At 40.2% G+C, this 21,514-nt stretch overlaps 1 protein-coding gene across 1 annotated transcript in view; it reads right to left on the minus strand.

Moving 5' to 3' along the window:
* LAMC1 (laminin subunit gamma 1) overlaps window positions 1-21,514 on the minus strand; it is a 133,221-nt gene that overhangs the window by 51,216 nt on the left and 60,491 nt on the right. The window contains exons 2-4 of the mRNA XM_042462566.1: window positions 8,681-8,985; window positions 3,135-3,265; window positions 1,137-1,303 (exon numbers count right to left, since the gene is read on the minus strand). Coding sequence (XP_042318500.1) covers window positions 1,137-1,303; window positions 3,135-3,265; window positions 8,681-8,985 — 603 coding nt within the window. The remainder of the gene's footprint in view (window positions 1-1,136; window positions 1,304-3,134; window positions 3,266-8,680; window positions 8,986-21,514) is intronic.

Raw genomic sequence — 21,514 nt, forward strand, 5'->3', positions numbered from 1 at the left:
TTCTAACTTTGTTCTCACAGCATTTCCACAGGGAAAAAGCAGTAAGTTGTATGTTTAAACTAAACTTATTAATGTTTCACCCAGGATAAAGACAACAAATCCAAATTACTGTCTGTTTCTCGAATCACCTTACAATCTGTATTCAGGACGTTTTGAAGCCATGATCAGAATTGTGTGTGTGTCGTAATTCTTCCAAAGTTCAGAAAAAGCACAGACTACAGAGTTTAGAAACACCTCAGTCTTCAGTTTCCTGAAAATTTCAGCTTTCATTTAAAAAACAAACAAATCCAATGACACTAGCAGTAACATCAGCAAAGATGTGCTTGAAAATATGCAGCCAACACTGAATGAAGTTTCAGCAGCCAAAGGGGCTTTCCAATAAGAATTTCCAATTCTCAGGAGGAAAGACTTTAATGATTGGTTTAGCTCTTTGTCCCACCTCCAGGAATAGCACTTGCCAGATAATATGTGCAAAAGTAGAAGCACATTCCTGCTTTGGGTCAGCTAAGCAAAAATGCATGATCACCTCCTATTGTACATACGTTACATGGCTACTACTAGTAGCCACACAGATTGCAGGTTTTTATTCTTGTGACTGTAGGATTTGGGTCACCATTAAACAGATTAGTTATCTATTTATTTTGGCGTGTATAACAAAGACTCTAGGTGATAATTGGTTGAGCCCAGACATTTATACTAAATCAACAACACGTGAATAAGAAATATATTTTCCATTTTGCAATTTGGATAAAAGGCTAGGTAAGCCAACAATAACTATAGATAATGAACCAACAGTAGCTAGTGTGGTCTGGATTTGAGATATTAAGAAGAGAATTATCCAACACTCTGCTGGGCTCAATAAATTTCCACTGCATTATCACGTGCCAAGAGATAACATGAAACAAAGACATTTGAGGTTAGAGTTAAAAATATGTTAACCTCCTGCATTAATACAGGATGACAGAAACAGGAAGCTACTGGAGCTTGCCAGGAGGAAAAAGGAAGAGAACACACCGAAGTTTCTTAAAATTGGCTACCACCCACTTGACAGTAGGAGGTGGTGAAATAATTGGCAGGAAGATTTTTCTTCTTAGACAAAGCCAGATTATTTAAGAACAACCCCAACGCAAACTTACGCAAACATTCATTGGCACTCTCGGCTGTTGCTCTTCGCCAAGGCCGGTCGTTGTAAAAAGGGAGGCACTTTTCACAGTCAACCCCAAAGGTATTATGTTTGCAATTACAGGAAAGCTTCCCATATTCATTTTTCACACACTCGCTTGCATGGCCATTGCATTTGCACCTGAAAGGTAGGAACAAACTTCAAGAAAAAAACAGCAGCATGTATGTCTTTTACCAAACAAGACCATACTACCCAAGCAGCCAGAGACTGACTCACATTGGAGGAAATCCTGGGCCCTGGCTGTTCCACTGCTAAGAGGGAGGACATTCTGTGAAAGTGGAAATTTCTTTAATAAAGTGAATTGAGCAAGTACTCCTGCTTTATTCCAATGACAGCTGACATCCAACTGAAGGCAAAGCTTGGGGAATTTACTCTGTGGGGATGCAACTTCCAGGATCTCTGGGGGATTCTGCTATCTTTGCTCAAAAAAGCAATCTATCCAAGTTCTAGTAATGACTAGCAATCTAATTTAGTAACAGTCCGTGCCCCCTTCCCCCAAAGTCCAGCGTACTTCAGTATTACTTAGGAATCACAGCTTTAGATTCCCAATGAAGACAATACAATTACAAATCAGCAACTACAGACTTGCAAGTCCAGGTTATGGGGACTGCTAATTGATTTCTCCCATGCAAGACAAGACATAGGCAATAAATAGCAGACATTTTAATCAGTGTCATGTCTATGATGTACCCTCAGATGCTTGCTTAGATGTAAGCAAAAGGCTTTAATGCCATATTGTCTGGCCTCTAGATCCCAAGCAAAAGTGACTGGGTCAGATTTCTCTACTTACACATTCCAGCTACAAGGTTAATTCCCAGTGCATGACGCTCATGCAAATGGAAGTGAGCAACTGAGTTGCAGAAGGAGAACTATGACCAGTTTCTAATGCTATTCAGAGTAAGTGGTGGAGTTTGCAGAGTCCTTAGGCCAGAGTTGGGGAATATATGCCCCTTCCAGATGTGGGTGGATTATAAATCCCATCAGTCCTAACCAGCATAGCCAATGGTGAGTGTTAATGGGAGTTGCAACAGAACCACATCTGGAAGCCCATATATCCTGTCCCTAATTTAGGCCATGTCTGGCTCATTCAGAAGTGAGACAATATTACTATGTCTTCACACCTTGCTCAAACCTAAAATGGGTCTATATTTTGAAATAAGCAACTGCTGAGGGACATAAATCCAGAGCATATTAAAGTTTTCATATTTAATTGTCTGAATAAGAGAATTTCATTCTATTGTTTCTGGAGATATTAATCACTTTTACAGAAATTCAGAATCAATCCAAGAACTTTACAAATTCAGCCGTCATAAATCTTTGTGAGCAAACTAGAATTCTCATTTTAGAATCAATGAACAGAGACTGGAGGGGAGTAAGCCAAATTCTAAAGGTTTTCTTTTCTTCTCATCTAAAGAGTTATACTGATTACATACAGGTAGATTCACCTTACTTATTTTTTTACCTACTGGCAATCCTCATTATTTAAGGATAAAATAGGCAATAAAAGAACTACTTTTAAACTTGATAAACACTCTATCTCAGCTGGATGTATGAATCCAGCATACATTAAAAATAAAAGATGCACTTCAAGTAATGGAAATTTAGCTGCAGATCCCTGCGCTGATAAAATTGGAGAAGATGACCAAAGGAGTACCGTTCAACTCTATGATTCTATGATTCTATAAGAAGCTCTTAGACCCTATATATTCTAAGGGAAATCCATACCCCACCCCTTGATGCCTCTGCATTCTCCAGTTCTGGCCACTATCCCACCCTTTATATAGCTGTACAGGTTCAATAACAGATGATTTATGATACCACCCTTTCAGATGAACATGCACGTTAAAATAACTTGCCACAGACAGAAGATACCATCGAAATACAGCCAGAGCCCTAAGCAAATAATTATTCAAGCTATTAAGAAGGCAATTAAGTGTAGATTATTACTTACCTGCCACCCACAGCAAAATCAGAAATAGCATAATAATAGGACTTGAGAACTTTGGGATCATTAAAAACTTCATCTCCAAAGGTGTTCAGGCGATTTAGGCTTACTCTGATATCAGTGGCAGTTACCCACTCCTAGAAGGGAAAATGAGAATGAAACAGATAAGCCACAGAAATTCTTCACATACACAAATAGCCTTGTTCTCCAAGTATAAAGAAACCAGAAGCATTTAAGGGAAGTGCGAGGAAAGTTTGAGCTGTAAGAGGCACATATATGAACAAAACACAAAGAGGAGGAGGAGATTGGGTGAAAAATGCCTTGAGTGGAGAGAGGAAGGAGGGAAAGGCACATAACACAAAATATGCAGAGAACTTTTCTGTTTAAAACTACCAGTGCAATTCTCTTGAACTGGTGAACTCACTTAGCAACCCAGAAAAACAATGTGTATTGTAGCTTCCATAAAAATGTAGCCTTAAATGTGTGTTGACAGAGTACAGTCGGCCCTTCTTATACATAGATTTTTTATACACAGATTCAAGCATCCATGGTTGAAAATGTTCAAAAAAAGTATAAATTTCAAAATCAAACCTTGATTTCCATTTTTATAAGGGACGCATTTGCTATGTCATTATATTTAATGGGACTTGAGCATACACGGATTTTGTTATACACAGGGGACTGGAACCAAACCCCAGCGTATAACAAGGGTCCACTGTACATCCTTATGTGTAATTATGTTATAAACCTCACATGTAAGAATAATTTGCATTTTGCATTATTTCTACCTCTAGAAGTCAAGAACAAGGTTTACAATTGTGACTAGTGATCAAGTAAAGACAACATCAAACAGCTGTCATCTGAAAATTATCTATCATGAGGCAAGGTCTAGCATGATTTACTGAGTAGTCATGTTCCCCTGTCTGCCTCACAAACATTTGTGACAAAAGGTGATGGCCACTAAATATCTGTAGTAAAAGGGGATTAGGATCAACAAAGAAAAACATTACATTGCAACACGCAATGAAGCGAAAACCTTCTATATACTTGAGATCTTGAACTATAGTATATCCTGGGTTGGAGGCATGAGCTATTAATTTTGAAAATACAGTTGTATCAATACAGTTTTAAATTCGGTTTGATTGAAAACTCCGTCAACAAGAATCACTGATACCTTCCCCCCTTACTCAGCCCATGGCCATACAAGAAAAGAAAAAAAGAACTGTTTTAAGATATTCATGTTCAGACTTCTCAAGTGTGTGTTCTCAACCCAGGATAAAACTAATACAGTCATCACAAGAAATTTCAGTAAAGAGAAGTCTCTTTGAGCCTCAGATCATCTACTCATGGAGGAAGCGCCTGAATTCTCTCCATTATTTGGAGTCCTGGCTTACATGTAGGCATCTCTAATTGATGGCTCTATTGAAGGTTGGCTTAGGCAATTTATATAAAAAATTGGGGTTTTTTGGGCATGTGGCAGGTTTCTACAAGAGTTTCTTCCTGACGTTTTGCCAGCATCTGTGGCTGGCACTTCAAAGAATGCTTGCCTGGAAAGGACTTGGGTATATATATTGTGTGTACCTGGAAAGGCAGGAGGGATTTGCATTGTATTGTTTTGTTGCTAATGGCAGGCCTCAGGGTGGGAGGGTCTTCAAAGAGGCCTGCCATTAGCAAACAAAACAATACACATGCAATCACGCCTGCCTTTCCAGGTCACCAATATATATATATATCCCAAGCCTTCCAGGCAACGCATCCTTGAAGATGCCAGCACAAATGCTGGCGAAACGTCAGGAAGAAACTCTTCTAGAACCTGGCCACATAGCCCGAAAAACCCACAAAAAACTATGGATGCCGGCCATGAAAGCCTTCGACTTCACAATTTATATAATTCTTACAACCTCTCATAGCAAGCCTTTAATGATGTGAATGCATAAAGAATGCTTCCAATTTTATTTTATTTTTAAAATTCATTTCATTTTGTCTAAATGTGTGTATCTCAAGCACTACAAGTTTGAGACACACTGAGTTACTTAAGTATGGAATTCCCCTGACACTAAATCCATTGCCAGAATGAAAAAGGAAAACAGAGCAGTTTTCCCATGTCCAAAAAGAGTAAAATGAAAGAGAAACTACAAGACTCTTGTTAGGTTCACATTTTTCTAGGAAGTGAACAAGATCCAGTTTAGATCACAACGTCTAAAATGTGTGAATATGTGCCTTCACAGTTGCCTGCTGACTTATGGTAATCCATGAATTTCACAAGGTTAATGTGAAATATAGCCCAAAACATCTGGTATTCCTTGGAGGTCCATCCAAGTGCTATGCACAAGAAATCACCTCCTTTCTATATACAGTCGGCCCTCCGTTTTTGGGGGGATCCATTCCGGACCCACCCACAAAAATAGAGACTCACCAATATTCAAGTCCCAGAGGCTTGAATGGGGTGCATGCCGCGAGCGCACGCAGGGCATGCACCACAGGGGTGCGCCCCATTGAAATTAGTGGAGGTCGCCTCTCCATGAATATTCAAGACCACAGGTCTCAAGTCCCTGAAAATGGAGGGGCGACTGTACTAACTTTCTTTAGCTACAGCCATTTACATTAACAAGCTAGTAAATGCATTTTGTTTATTTTATTCGGGACATTTTTATTCCATTTTTCTAGGTCACAGCAAACCACCTGATGCAGGCAATATAATCATTTTTAAAAAACACAATCACAAAGAAAATTTTAAATGCTAAGATGAGACCAGCAGGGGAAAAAAATAACAATATCACAAAAGTACAAGAAAGAGCCATCAAAAGCTAAGCAGGAGGCAGACCAAAGCCTTGTTCTTCAGACATAAGGAAATGCTACCAGAAATGTGAGCATATGGGTCTGGCAAGAAAGAGTTCCACAAGATAGTGCCACAATTTAGAAAGTGTTTCTCTCATATTCCCACCAATTATATTGGAAGGGGGGAGGTGAGAGGCTGTTGTAACTACAAGAAGGTCACTCCTCATGATATTTGTGAGTGGGCAGGATCATATAGAAAAAAAAATAGATGCCACATACCATTTAGGAGTCTAAAGTTGCTAGCAACCATTTGATTCCTCCCCAGAAGTGGACCAACAGCCAGCACAAGTGATGTTAACAGGATAGACATGCATCAATCACCCCACCCACCATATATGGAAATGAACCCCAACCAGCAGGTTGCTGTTTCTGTACTGTTTTCAATTGTAACCCCATCACTAAGCATGTGAAGTATGTCACAGCACCCTAAACTGGTGACTGAGAAATATGTGCCTATGCAGGTTCACTTTCTTCACAATCAAGCATTGCTGACACACCAATGAAAGATCAGCAAAAAGTGTACTTCTGTCTTATGCTATCTCCATCTCCCCCACTTAAAAGATCAGCATCACCAAACTGTGGAAGCTGTACCAAGAAGCTCATCATAGTCCATTATGTATATACTGCATTGTGCAACGCACAATTCAGTGAGTTCATTCAGATGTCCTGTCAAAGTATGGTTTGTCACTGTGAGTTCAGGCCTGGCTATATCCCTTCTCTTTTCACACCCAAATCAACACAACCCATCTCCTTATATCCTTTGCCTTTTGTCCTAATTTGAAGGAAAATGACAAGTTATCATTTTCTCCAAGGTAAGAAACTCCCCTTGCCACACATATGGAGCAAGAGCGCCTAAGGGAGGTAATTATGGTTTAGTGCCACCCCAGTAGCAAAAATATTTTCCATGGAAGTCATCGGCCCGCACAAGTGGAATGCATAAGTCCTACCACACATTTTCTTCCTTTCAAACGATTTGCAATGTTTTATAGATCTGAATCCAGGAAGTTCAGGGAGAAGATGAAAAACTTCAGCAAATATGTGAGAATGGACTTGGTTTGCTTGTAGCTTTCCAGTCACAGAACCACAGGAGTAGGCAGAAAATACTGTAGCGTCCCTATATGAATGCTTAATTTAAATTGCAGCTTCCTTTCTTTACCATTCTCACAAACCTACTGTCACACAAGGGAAGTGGGCATTAACTGATTCATCTGCAATATTCTCCGTTCTTTAAAACAAAGAGCCAAATTTGACTTTTGGAGCCTTCATTCAGACATGTACTGAATAGTCATTAGCATAACCTTCATAGTCACAGCAATCAAGTCCCCCCCCTCACCGCCCCATCTGTTACATGTATAAGTAATTTTAAACTATGCTAATTACAATATGAAAAGGAAGCAGGTGGGTCCAAAGACAAACACCACAACAATACAGTGCAACAGCTTTACTTCCTTAAAGGGAAGATGGCTTATTTCCTTATTAAGAGTTGTGAAGTGATATAAATCTGAATGGATAAACATTAGCAACAGTTTCCATCCCCCATTGAATGGAATGACTTGCACTGTAGACCAAAAAAGGAACAAATATCCAAGATTCCCCACTTATTCACTATTCTGCATTATGTATCCAATTCTGCCTATTGGATTATTATTTCATAGTTCATGTTCTTTCCAAGAGAGAGGGAGCAGGAAGAAGAACTACAACTTGTGAAGAACTACAACTGGAGAGGGGTGCTAGATCTGAGCCGATTTCCAATTTGCCTGCCAGGCCAGAAACTTCTTTAATTGTTCCCACAATCTGCCCCACTCACATACCAGAAACTGATTTCAGCTCTGCCCATACTAATGCTCCTTTTTTGACTCACTACTTTGAAGGCACACAACAACTCCTCTATAACAAAGTACAGAAAGAAAATTGGTGATTATTAAGACAGCAAAATGCAACCTTTTGGTCCCTGAGGACTTAATTCAGCTGTAGGTTGTGGGTCAGGAGCTTGTGGTCATTGCTGGAGCTGGTGGTGGCTCGGGTCAGAGTAAGCATAATCCTTTCATATTCTGCAGGCATAGATGGATGTTCCTTATTACATGCAGCCTTTCCCCCATATTCAGTCTTGCAACTCCATCTTTCTCAGACACAGGCTTCCCCCTATTCTAGTCTATCCCTCACACAGCCACATAAACATAGCTCCATGAACACAGCCTCCCCCGCCCCATGCAACTAAATATACATGGGAGTACTGTCATGGGAGGAGGCCAGCACTAACCTTCCTCTTCCTTGTGCTGCCACCCCTGTATACTGCCTTTCCTTAGCCTGCTTAATAGCGGTTTGGTGCACTGTGGAGACAATGATTTACATAGGGAGAACTATATACAGGGATTAACTGTGCTACTCAGCATATTCATCATCACAGACTTTCTCCTCCTGGCCTGCCATGCAGTGTCCAAATGGATTTGAAGTTAGGATGTGGGGGCTGGGAGGGAAGGAATGGCTCTCATGAGTGCTGCACTGAAGACCTTCAATGGATGCCTACAGCCCACAGGTTGACCAGATGTTGATTAAGGAAAGCACAAGCATTTGGGGATCCAACCACTTAGTCACTAGAGAAAGAATATGGAAATCTGGTTCCCAATGTATTTACTGCGATGGTTTTTGGGAAACCTAGATTCTCAGTAATTGAGATAGAATTGCTACAATTTCACAACTCCAGTCCCCCTTACCTGTAATACAGGACTGTTGTCAAAGTTATATGCACTGGGCCTTCCTTCCAGGGTTGAAAAGGCCACATTGCCTCCTGTCAGTGGAGAGATATCACTGAACTCATCTGTGCAAAGTGCCTGCTGTTCATCTTCCCCAGTCCTGATGAAACCTCGGTTGGATTTGTGGTAGGTGTTCTCACAAGATCCACTGTAATACTGGTAAGGTATCCATGGGCCATCTTCCTGGGTCCGCTTGTAGATGGCAAAGCTCTCTGGCCGGCTGGTGTGGAACTTCAGGCGTACATACGTAATATCAAAGGCCTTTCCTACAATGGGAGAAAGGTTGGAAATTAGACAAAAACAGCTGAAAGTAGAAAGAGAGGCAGAAATATCTCCTCAGTCTTTCCAAAGCCATCAGAGATTTGGATTCTTAGAATACATATGTGAAAAGTGCTGTGTTCCATACATAGCTAGGATGGGTTATTTTTTTTTTTTTGGGGGGGGGGGGGGAAGACTACCATTTCCAGACCTCCTAGCCAGCCAGTAGCCATGCTGGTCGGGGGACTCTAGAAGATCAAGTGCAAACAATAACTTTTCCAACTTATGAGTGTGTTGGTCAGAATGAACATTTATATTCACCATACTACAAAATTGTATATAATTACTATCCTTCTCAAAAGTGGAAAATAAGGACAATAGAAAAGGTTATATGGAAAGGAACATCTCCCTTATCATTCTTACCATATATTCAAGACCTTCAAGAGTTTCTTTCTGAGGTTTTCACTGAAGGAAATATGTTAAAGATTTACAAAAGGGAGGGCCTCCTCAGTGATTACACTTTGACTTTAGTGCCAACTTTGCTTTCTTTTCAGTACCAAATTAAGACATTTGTTTGCTCAGGGATTAGAAAGTCTTAAATGTAAAATTAGAAGCTTGGTCTAAATTGATTTTGGATAGATTAAAATACGGTTTTAAACCTTATGCTGTTGTACATTTTATTAGAATCAAATATTCATTTTTACATACTTAGGTACGCTGCCCTGGAAACCTTGTGGGGAAATACATCTAACACATTTGTACCCAGAGCTTCTTCCAACTAAGTTCACTGTAAATACAGAGATGACTCCTTCTGTTCTCACAACAACCCCAGAAGATAGATCAGTGATACAGTTGAGTAGTTCAAGGCTATCAAGCGAGCTTCATGTACTGAGAAGGGATTTAGCTCATCATTCCCTAGTTTAAATACTGTACTCTGCCCATACTAATTTTGAGTCATGGTCAGGGCATGTTTCTTCTGTGTAAAATTAAACACTTAAAGGAAACATGAGTTCTGAATATGATCCATCTTATTCAGATTGCAATACATCTGTTCTATATTAGATAGTTTGTTCATTGAGTGAAAAACAATGAGACTGCATATTCAATACTGTATTGTAAGATCAGTAACTGGCTTTTATAATTTTATCATTTCATTTAAAAGCAGTTTCTAAAATGGTATAAAACATATCTGGATCTTGAGCCCTAACTCATTCTTCCTTACCCATGGATTTTAAGACCTTCTGATGAGTTGCAGGGTAAGGCTTGAAATCAGAATCTTAATATAGTCTAAAACACAAAAAAGCTGGTAATAAAAAGATTAACAGGGAGAGTGATAACCCATGAGTTTAAAAAAGAAATCCTTAATTCACTTGGCTCTCATAATTGTGGGTAATCTGAACAAGCAGCTTAGATAAATACATCTCAATAGCATTTTGCTGAATTGAAATACAAAATTAAGCTCTCTTATGAGTGGCCCATTTTGTATGGTCAAGCCAAATATGAACAAGCTCCCCCCTTTCTGCATGCAGACTCTTTGCTTCTTTTGTTGCAGTGGAAATCATCAAACTAATACCAGGAAGCCTCTAATTAACTACAGTTTCCTCTTTCATCTAAGCCAGTTTGAAGCTGAACTTCAAACCATAGTTTAGGACCACGGTTTATTCCCAGTTCAGGGGGGAAAAAACTTCACAATTTATTTATTAATTATACAATGTTTGGCTTAATAACGCAAAAAGGATGTGCTCCTTTGTGTCTTAATTTAATAAGCAGAGAGACTATTGTTGAAACATGGCCAGTGTTTCCATATTACTAACTTTACAGAACAGCAGCTAAGATTGATCTCCTATGCCTATTTTTCCTAAGAGAAAATTACATTGTGTGACCTTTCAGATGCTGTTTGGACCTTAACTACCAGCAATCATTGCTTGCTTAGCCAATAGTGAGGAATGCCAGTTTGTAGTTCACCACCACCTGGAGGGCTGCACGATTCCTACCCCTGGCTTAAGTAAATATGTCAAGTGTCACACTGTAAAGAATGTGAGCTGGAAAGTTCTCCATTCAGACCTAATCTTGGTCAGGCTTCCTTAGGTGCGCTGAATGAAATCATTCTCTCAGCCCTGACACTGGTATACTGCCACTGAAAAAACTATAGAGCTGACACTTCTTGGTTTGTTTTGAACATTCAAAACACACTGTAAATATTTTCACTAGGTGTTGTTTTTAAGGAGGATCCACATAGACTCACCGGGGAACTCCAAGCCAGGTGACATGATTCTGGAATATGACCTGATCTTGAAAAGTACAGTGGTACCTCGGGATACGAAATGCGCGGGTTACGAAATTTCCGGGATACGAAAAAGTTGGATTGGCCAAAACTGTTTCGGGTTACGAAATATTTTTCGGGTTACGAAATTCATTTCGGCGCGAAATTCAAATGCTATAGGCTTCCAGCGCTAACGGAAAGCTATTTCGGGTTACGAAATTATCGCGTTACGAAAGGAATGGCGGAACGAATTAATTTCGTAACCCGAGGCACCACTGTAATGTTTTAGAGAACAATCCCCATGGCCCAGTGACTTTGCTAGCTAAGACATTATGAGAGTTGTAAACCTCCAAAGTAACTTTTGGTAAGTAAGGCCATTGGAAAGAAACAAAATCAAGTGGATCAGCTTTCTGGCCATGCTCATAGTTCCACTTTCTCTAAAGCCTCTTTCTCCGTGGCCTCTGAAGGCAAAGAGGAAATGCTGGAGCTGGGCCAGAAAGCGGAGGCCTTTTGTTATAACTGGAACCATTGTTAGTTCTTGTGGGATTATAGCGAAGGGAATGAAGGAACTGTTTTCAGCTCAACCCAATCATCCTGGAAAGGACAAAGAGAAGCTAGGAGAAAGCTCCTTTGACATTATTTCTGTAGATCACCAAGATACATAAATAATACTTTGGGGGCTTACACTAGGAATTCCACAAGCACCCAAATTTGCAAGCCCCCTCCTCTATAATTGATGTACAAAATATCCACCATACCCTGTGTGGACTTCCCAAAACAGTTGTGCAAAGAGGCTGCCCCTTATCATTCTTTCCAAATACTGCCATACCCCTAAACAAGTCCAATAAATGTCAGTTCATTTAAACATGAGAATTGCTGCTTCCTAAGAATGTGTGGAATTTCAGGTTCTCACTTCTCTGTTATCTAGTATGTATTTTTTTCCCAAACTTTCCTCCTTCAGAAAATCTTCTTCTACAAAAAGTTTGTCTGGCAAAGAACCCAAGCACACAGCGGACAATTCTAGAATGAATTTTGGGACTGCCTTGTAAGTAAGTCAACTGAAAGCTACTATCCTGCAGCAATTTTTACTCCTCCTCTAAGCCATTCCTATTTTGATGGGCTGCAAAACAAAAGAAACACACTGAACTTTGGACACAATCCAAGTTCAGTTCAGTATTTTTAAGGCCAATTGATTTAGACCTTTCCCATCAGAAACAAGAGAGCTTTAAGAGTTTAAAATTTGGCCTGGACTGCATACCAGCTAGCCTTCTCATAGGTCTTACCTACTTGGTGGACTGCAAGTAATTCTTACTTCATCACAGGGAGTCAAATGATCCCCCCCACAATGCTGTTCTAGGACAAATACCATTCATAAGGGCAATCTTTGTACTCTAGTCTAGAGCAGTGATTCTTAAACTATCTGATATGAAAGACCAGTAGGTCTTTTCGCCAAATGTACCTGGAACCAGCACTATATTTGTGCCCAATGGCTACAATTCTGTCTTTCCTTGAAAATCTGCCACAGACTGGCAGCCAATGGCTTGAGGAATGGCACAGGCCCACCACTTTTATTAGCATTGGTCTAGATTACACCTCACACTATGCCTCCCGCAAATAGCTATGCCTCTCAGGGAAAGACCATAAAAAGAAATGGCCAGGGGAACAGATGAATTTCATATGCTGTATGCTGTGTCCAGGAAGCATCTCAAAAGAAGACTAGAAGCTGTAGACAGTTTGAAAACAACTGGCTTAACTTCTTCCAGCCCTAGACTGAAGCAATTGCAAATAGCCCTTCCCTAAAAAAAGGCCAAAGAATGGAACATTCAAAATTATGAAAAATATTCTCTGCCATAAAAGAAGCACATGATGTGGAGGTGACAGGAATTGGAAGCATCAAGGATGTGAAAGGAGAACATTAGAAAGAACCCAGTTTTCATTCCCTGAGCCACAGTGTTCTGCTGAAGTCCCTTGACACCACAAACAATTTTAACAGCTTCAAGATCTGGGTTGAAAAGGAAAGCCTTTCTGAACTAGAAATGAAACAAACAGCTCATAAGCTTCACTGTTTAAGAACACTAGCACTTCTGTTAAAGAGACGCTTCAAGGAATTTTCAGCAAGGACTAGAGAGACAGCCTTCCAGCCGAATGTAGCAACAGGGGGACAGTGCTTATTGTTTCCAAGTTTTACAGTGATGCAGCAGGCTGAAATGGCTGCCATTCCTCACCAGCAATATAAAACTGGCAAATGTTTTTTGGTCACTGGCCTCTCTAAGGCTCAAGACAAACAGCTTCTGAGATACCCACACAGGCCAGCTGGGCGCTCATCTGCAAGGCGGGCTCCCTAACTCTTATATCCTGGTGACAGGAGGAAAAAATGGACCCGGAGAGCAAAGGAAGAGCTAAAGAGTTGCCCCTGGGGTGCCAGAAACAGTTAACAAGAATTACAACTGTGGGAAGAGCTTTAAAAAAAAATCACCTTCCTCTCAAGACTTCTTGGCTGTGAGAAAAGTTCCCAGGATGAGGTGTACAGCTGCACGCCAGCTGTTATTGTTTCACCTCAGTGGGCAGGATTGGATGCACATACAATCTTGCCCTAATCATCCCGTTCTGCAGCCTGGCAACAAAAACACATATAGAAGAATGCCCTTCAGCCCAAACCAGTTTTTATGCACTATACAAACACAAAAGAACACATAGTTGTTTATGGTATCACAGTCATCTCAAAGCGGCATGGTTTCCTCAGGCTATGAACAACAATTTCCGTTACTATACTGATTGTGCCTGTTACTTGGTACAACCCATTACCCAGGTTGTTTCTTTTCTTAAAGAGTCATGAAATTCATCCATTGTGGCAAGACACAAGAGTTCAGTGGCTTTTTGAAAAACAACCAGTTTACAAAAAACTGGCCAAAGGGATAAAAACAACATTTCCAAGTTCTGAGCAAGACTCTACCTCAGCTTCAGATGAGAGCTTTCCAAACTCCTTTTTCCAACAGTAGGAGCAGTAGTCTTTCTTTTCAGCCACACTTATAAACTGGTCTCCAGAATAACACAACACCTTCATTACTACATGTAAGTCAGCAACTACAGTATGTATATGAGCGCTTCTGACTTTTGCATCTTAGTCACTCTTACTAGAACCAGATTTACAATGTAGAATACACAGCCTTTCAAACTCTCTTTGTTTCTCTGTTCCAGCCTAAGCCTTTGCAATTCATTTACAAGAGTTGGTTTTGAGGAAACCCCATATGCCTACAAGAATCTGCCTTCTTGAGCAGATGATCCTGGGATCATTTTAGAGCCAAAATGAGGAACATGTGGCCCTCCATAACCTGTAGCAACTGGCCTGCAACTCCCACCAACCCTCACTACTGGCTATTCTGCTCCAAGTAACAGGCGCATGGCTGATGAAAGTTGGAATCCAACAACATCTGGAAGCCACAGTTGTCCACGGTGCATACTCAGGTCACATATAGTTTGCTAAGGCCTGTCAGATCTCTCTGTCACTCTTCAGAAACACATTTCCCTGTGGTTGCCCACTAGAGGGGACCATGAAACCTGTGTTACTGTACTTATCTTCCAACTGAGGGATCCCCAAATGCTTCAAAGTGCCACCTGGAAAACAGTATAGAAAACCTCTGATTTACACCATAGCACAAGAATTTAGCAGCATACAGGTTAGCTTTATGTCATTGTTGTTACTTACTGTAAAGCTGACTTCAACTTATGCCAACTCTATGAATGAGAGACCTCCAGGTCACCCTGTTATCAACAGCCCTGCTCAGATTTTGCACAGGTCAGGCTTTATGTACTGTACTGTGCCAGAAAGAAAAGTTGTGTAGTCCGTCCTTTGTAGGAGGTCAGAGGAGTTTGGAGGTGTCTCATTCACAGGTTTGCCATAAGTTGAAGTCAGCTCAAAAGCAGCTATCAACAATGGCAACGTGTATGTGCTTATATATGGTAATAAAATCTTCCTGGTTTCTCCCAAGCTTTGTCTCCTTCCCGTTCTCCACTGCCTCCTCATTAAAATTTCTTGGATATAAATCCCTTGCAAAGTGATCCATCTTCCCTTAATTTGTAAAGCACCTTGTATTTAGTTGGTCCCATATAAATACATTGTTATAACAAATATCAAAATATTTCTAAAAGTGTAATTCAGCAAATTATAATTCATAACATGAAAACCAAAGCACTCATGTGTCCGATATAAAAAGTACAACAGACTCGGAAGAGCCTGTGGATTAACTTAAAAATTATACTAGGATAATAACCAATGGTCCAAACCTCTCTTTTCTGAAGAATACTGGGAAAACCATTAAAAATCTATTTTTCCTTTCCTATATACATCACAGGAACTTGGGGGCTGAGGGGAGAGATGGAAGAAATTAATTACCATTGCTTTGAAGTTTCCTATTCAACCATTATTGGCAAGAATAAATAAACAAGCTTTTCAGCTCCCACTGACATCTTCCAAAATCCTGATATAAAAGGAAGGCAACCACACAGAAATCTTAACTTGTCTTGTAAAAGACAGGTTTTACAACAAAATTATTTTCACCATGGACTAAATCATGCCAAATCTTCTACTAGCGAGTACTTGGTGAAATAAACCTATCCCTGTCACTCCGAACAGATGACCAGTAGCAATATGGACAAATTACACCATCCTTAGCAAGTGGGTAAGTTAAGCCACATTCTCCTGTACGCTCTCTATGAGAAATTCACCAGCACTGATTAAACATTAAGACCTTCATGGCACACAGGAGAAACAGCCCAGTGCATGCATGCATCTCTCATTTGGTATAATTCCTGAAACAGGCCTGTTTAAGATCCATAAACTACATTCAAATCCTGAATTTGTGACTCTGCTGTAGGTATGAGGAATCTGATTTCTGCCATTCGGATTAATTTCATTAGTCCTTGGGTTTTATTTGCTCAGACACTAGACAAATAAAGCTAAACAGTTTACAATAGTTTGCAAAAGTTTCTTTGTTATATAAGTTGTTCATTTTGAAACCATGTTATGTTTACTGAGGGGCTGATCTTCAAGCCAAGGATTTAACTTTATTATACACTGAACTCTGATCTCCAGATGTAGGAAGGAACACACACACACACACACACACACACAATATGTCCTTCAGGTATACACATGCACACACTCTACTCCACAGATGAAGTATTCTGTTCTCTTCTAGCCTGTTTGGCATCCAGAGGACTAGGTGCTAGTTCTCATTGGTTCAAGAGTTACTCAATTCACTGTCAATCTCCTAATAAGACTTAAAAGAATCTGTACCCTTGTGTGTGAGTGTGCGTGTGTGTGTATTCATGTGCCTTCAAATCTTTACTCTATTAAAAAGTAAGGCAAGAAGCCTGGCGTCAAAGCTTCCTTCATTTAGTTGCTGAAAGAGCCAAATGGGACCAGTTTGTGGGGATTTTCAGAACAACACAGATTTAGCAGGGCAAGGAAGCTGCTAATAACTGTAACCACAGTCATTTTATGGGTGAATTAAAATGCATAAGTGCCAAAAAGTCAACAAAATAAAAAAGCTCCATTTCAGCCAAGATGTTGAGAAATTCTTTTCATTTCTAAACTTTGAGAAACCAATTACCCTGAGTTAAGCCCTCATTTACACATTAGCACACATGGTTGTTTCTTTGGGAAAGAACATGGATAGCACAAATAGAGAAACTGAAAGGAGTCGCAAATTGTTGTTGTCAATTGCCATCAAACTGACTTCAGCTTTCGCATCCTATGAATGAACGACCTGAAAGTCATTCTGTCATCAACAGGCATACTCAGGTCCCGCAGATTCAGGGCTGTGACTTTCTTGCTTGAGTCTATCCACCTGTAATGCAGTCCTTCTCTTCTCCTATTGCCTTCCACTTTACCAAGCATTGTTGTCTTTTCTAGTGAGCCATGTCTTCACATGATATGTCCAACAGTCTCAGTTTACTCATCTTGATTTCTAGGGAGAATTCAGGCTTGATCTAGGGCCCATTTATTTATGTACAGCATTCCACAGTATCTATAAAACTTTACTCCAGCACCACATTTCAAATGAGTTAATTATGTTCCTATCAGCCTTCTTCACTTTCCACCTTTCACAATGGTACGTAGAAACAGGAAATATGATGGCTTGGACAACTCTAACTTTAGTATTCAATGATTCACTTTTACACTTCAGGGACTTGTCTAGTTCCTTCATAGCTGCCCTTCTAAGTCTTAGCCTTCTTCTCATTCTTCTAATAAACCTTTTAACTCTTTCAATGTCTTCGCTATTTACTTTAAAATAATCAGTGGTGATTATTTTTATTTTCTTAATGTTCAACTGCCCAGTCATGGAAACCCACTGAGTGACCTTCGGCAAGTCACACTTTCTCAGCCTCAGAGCAAGGCAAAGGCAAAACCCTTCTAAACTAATCTTGCCAGGAAAATCATTTGATAGCCATTGTCTTGGGGTCTCCATAAGTCAGATTGAAGGCATACAACAACAACAACAACAACAACAACAACAACAACAACATTCAACTGTAAACCTGCTTTGACTTTCTTTGACTTTCTTCAGTAATTGTTCTAAGTCTTTTCTATTTCTTATTAGTAATACAGTGTTATCTGCAAATCCTGTACTATTGATGTTCCTTCCCCCCAATTTTCACACCGCCTTCTTCCAAATGTAATTTTGCTTTGTGTATGATATTTTCAGCATACAGGTTGAACAGACAGGATGATAAAATGCAGCTTTACTTTTTACAATGTTGTGGCATGCTTGGTCTTTGATGTAGAATTTTGATCATCAGTTTACTTGCATGGGAAATAAATGAAATTGTCCTGTGGTTACTGTAATCTCTAGTGTCATCTTTCTTGGGAGATATATTGCAAATTGGGAGTCTTATCTTCTGGCAGTACCTCTTGTTTAATTTTGAATGGTGTCATTACAGGGTTTTCACGGTAAGAGACATTCAAAAGAGGTTACCATGCCCTCTTTGCACAGTACTACCAAGTGTTAGCCATGATGCCACTGATGTCATCTCCGAGAGATCTTCCACCAGTGTCAACACCCACTACTCCCACCACCCAGCAGCTGTTTGGCATATTTGATCTGGCTCCTCAGCAAAAGCCTGTCTGACATGGAGAACGTACTAGCAGCAGTGCTACTGTCAGTACAGTATAGCCCCTTGCCTCACAGGAGCACATAATCTCACCAACACAAAAAAGTATTGCCATGATGGGACTAGCGAACAACATAAGGATGTGTGTGTGTGTGTGTGTGTTTAAGAGTTCAGTGACTTAGGCTACAATGCAAAGAATTCAAATACATTATGAACACCCTCACTGCAAACAGTGATTTAGAAGAGCAGCAGTACAACTGAGAGTCTAAATAAATGCAAATATGTGAACACAAACCCTAGCAGCTTGTCCAGTTTTGGACAAACTGCTGGGGACAGGGTGGTCGCAGGAGAATATGGAGCACAGAAGCAACCAGGACATACACAAACACACTCATATACATATCCCCGCTCAGAGTCATTTCCTTCTGCCAAGTTTATCTTGAGAAAAAGGACTGCCAAGGAGGCACTTGGAAGTAATTCCTTACAAATAATGTTAATGCTAATATATTAATTTTGGGGGGTAATGTGGACATTGCAGATTTTTTGCAACATTATACAGTGGACAGTAAGGATAAACAAAAACATTTGGGTTTACTATCCAGATCAAGACTCTTAGCATTGCTATGCTGTCTAGAGATGCCGGGGCTTGCAGTCAGACAACATGTGGAGGAAGTATGAGTCATTCCCTTCTCTTAGGGAATCGCTTGGTTATAGTCTCTTATTTGTAATAAATAGAAGAAAAAGAAAAAAAGGAATATTGATTCTAGTTTAAATTATTGGATTGGAAGCATACTGAAGTACAGAATTGACCAATAATAATAATAATAATAATAATAATAATAATAATAATAATAATAATAATAATAATAATATCTCCTGCTTCTCCCTTCGGTATAACCCATGCCTTCACCACTCAAATCTGTCGTAAAGTCCAAGCCAATTTTTATTTATATCAATTTAAATCCTAGTTTGTTCTCCTTCTTTGTGATGAATCCTGTTGATAATGGAAGTTATAGAGTGCTCAGACAATACTTTGCTCATGGTCTCCATGCCTAGGAATCTGTTAAACAGACACTACAGATGAAAATACAAAACCAGAAAGTGTGTATACTAGAGGAGTTAACTGTTTGTTGCATTCCCTTTGCATTTCATGCTGGCTTTGGGAAATCTGGGAGTTGCAATTCCAAAAAGAAGTACTGTATTTCCAAATTATAGTCATTCTTGTCATGATTTTTAAAACCTCCAAATTTCAAACTAAATTTACCTTTAATCCATACTTATTTACTATCAACCAACTTTCCTTCAGTTCCCATTCTATCTCATAGTGTTCACGTTTTTAAATGAAAATTCATGGGAGGTAATAAAGCACTGAACTCAAGTCAGTACATAACAGAAAGGGGAGGGGAGTGGACCTCAATCATAAACCATACCAGGAAGCAGAAAACTTTCCAAATAACTATTTCAAAACTAGAACACAGGGTCAACCTGTGCTTTTGAGCCTTTTATTTAAAGGTCAACAACATTAAGGTGGGGCAAAGGATGGGTCTTACACTTCAAAGGTTTCTGAAATTTTTGTTTTCTGAAGCAAAAGGGATGGGCTTCATGTTATGAACAATCCTATGCTACATAAAAATGAAGTGTACGATGCATTTAAGCCCTCTAATGACCAGATGGCATGTTCAATATATCAGATGTATCCAAGTCTGAAAGGAATGAATAGATACAGATTTAAAATATTAGATCAGAAATATATTAGTGACTGTCTTCAAGAAGAGTATCAGTCGGTTCCCAACAACCCATCCTTCCTTGCAGCAAGTAGAGGACTACTTCAGTAACTCTACTGGAGAAAGATAAATCTGGTCACTCTACTCACTGCTTCTCGAGTAGAAGAGCAATGTTGACTCTGTCCTAGTATTTTAATACCACCTTTTCACAATATTCAAAAATGAGGTAGGAAATGAACACACTACTTATGTTTCCTCTTCCACTTGACCATTTGGAAATACCTCCATAAGGTTGCGGGCACCTTAAAACCATGGAGAGAGAGCACAGAGGCTTTGCATTTACAGAGCATTAGTTTCAGTCTCTACCTTTGCCAGTTTAAAAGAAAGAGGTCTTGAATAAGAAGGCTAAAGACTCAGCCCAAGATCAGAGAGGAATGTCCCCTGGATTAGATACTGCATTGATCCAAGACAGTCCTCAAGCCTTCCAGATACTTTGGGCTTAAACTCCCAGCCAGCACAGTCAATAATCAAGGCTAGTGGATGGTGCAATCCAAAACCCCTGGAAGGCCGAAGTTTGTGTTTGAAAAAGCCATTAATTAAATATCTGCTGGCCCACAGGGTTTCAAACAAGCATTCCCTTAGCAGTTCCATCCACAAGCTGCCATCGGCTTTGCTATGAAATAGCTTTTAAAAAGAGGTGGGCATCAGCAACAGGCGGCGAGATTGACATGAGTGGGGAGGGGGTGTTGCAAGCCACATTAATCCCTCGGCATAAATGCCAGCAAATCTAAAGGAAGTGCTGCAGCCTTGAATCTATAAATACAGAGAAGGGAAAAACTATGCAGAGATGCCATTTAAGTCAATAAAGGAAAAAGTCCCCTCCCTTGTCCTTAGAGTACAAACGTCCCCTTGTCCCTCTGCTCTTCAAAACGGATGGATACAAGTGCCAGATTGTGAGAAGATTGGTTTCATGAGATAAGCATGAGCTGGAAATTCCTCCACTTTTGCTCCCTGCATCTTAAATTTTTCAGAGCTGCTCTTAATAAACAATGAAGATATCTTAATGGGACTGTCAGTTAACATCTGAGGTAACAAAGGGAAGGCTAGTCAGTCAAGGTAGTGGATACACAAGGTTACACAGATGTTTTCTCAGTACACTGGGGCCTCCGCATACGCAGACTTTTTATAAGCGGCTTTGAGTGTACTCGCTCAAGCCGCTGGGCGCGCGCGGGGCAGAAGGGGCGGCGTGTCCCATTCAGTTGAATGGGCGCACATGGCCATTGCGCTGCGCGCACCTCCGCACCACCGTGCACGAGCCCCATTGTTTCCAATGGGGCTCGAGCATAGGCGGAAATTGCCATACGCAGCGGGATCCGGAACGGATCCCCCGCGTATGGTGAGGTTCCACTGTACAATCATTGCAACCAGAAGGCAAGT

The sequence above is a fragment of the Sceloporus undulatus genome, chromosome 4, assembly GCF_019175285.1.
Source record: "Sceloporus undulatus isolate JIND9_A2432 ecotype Alabama chromosome 4, SceUnd_v1.1, whole genome shotgun sequence".
Lineage (NCBI taxonomy): Eukaryota > Metazoa > Chordata > Lepidosauria > Squamata > Phrynosomatidae > Sceloporus > Sceloporus undulatus.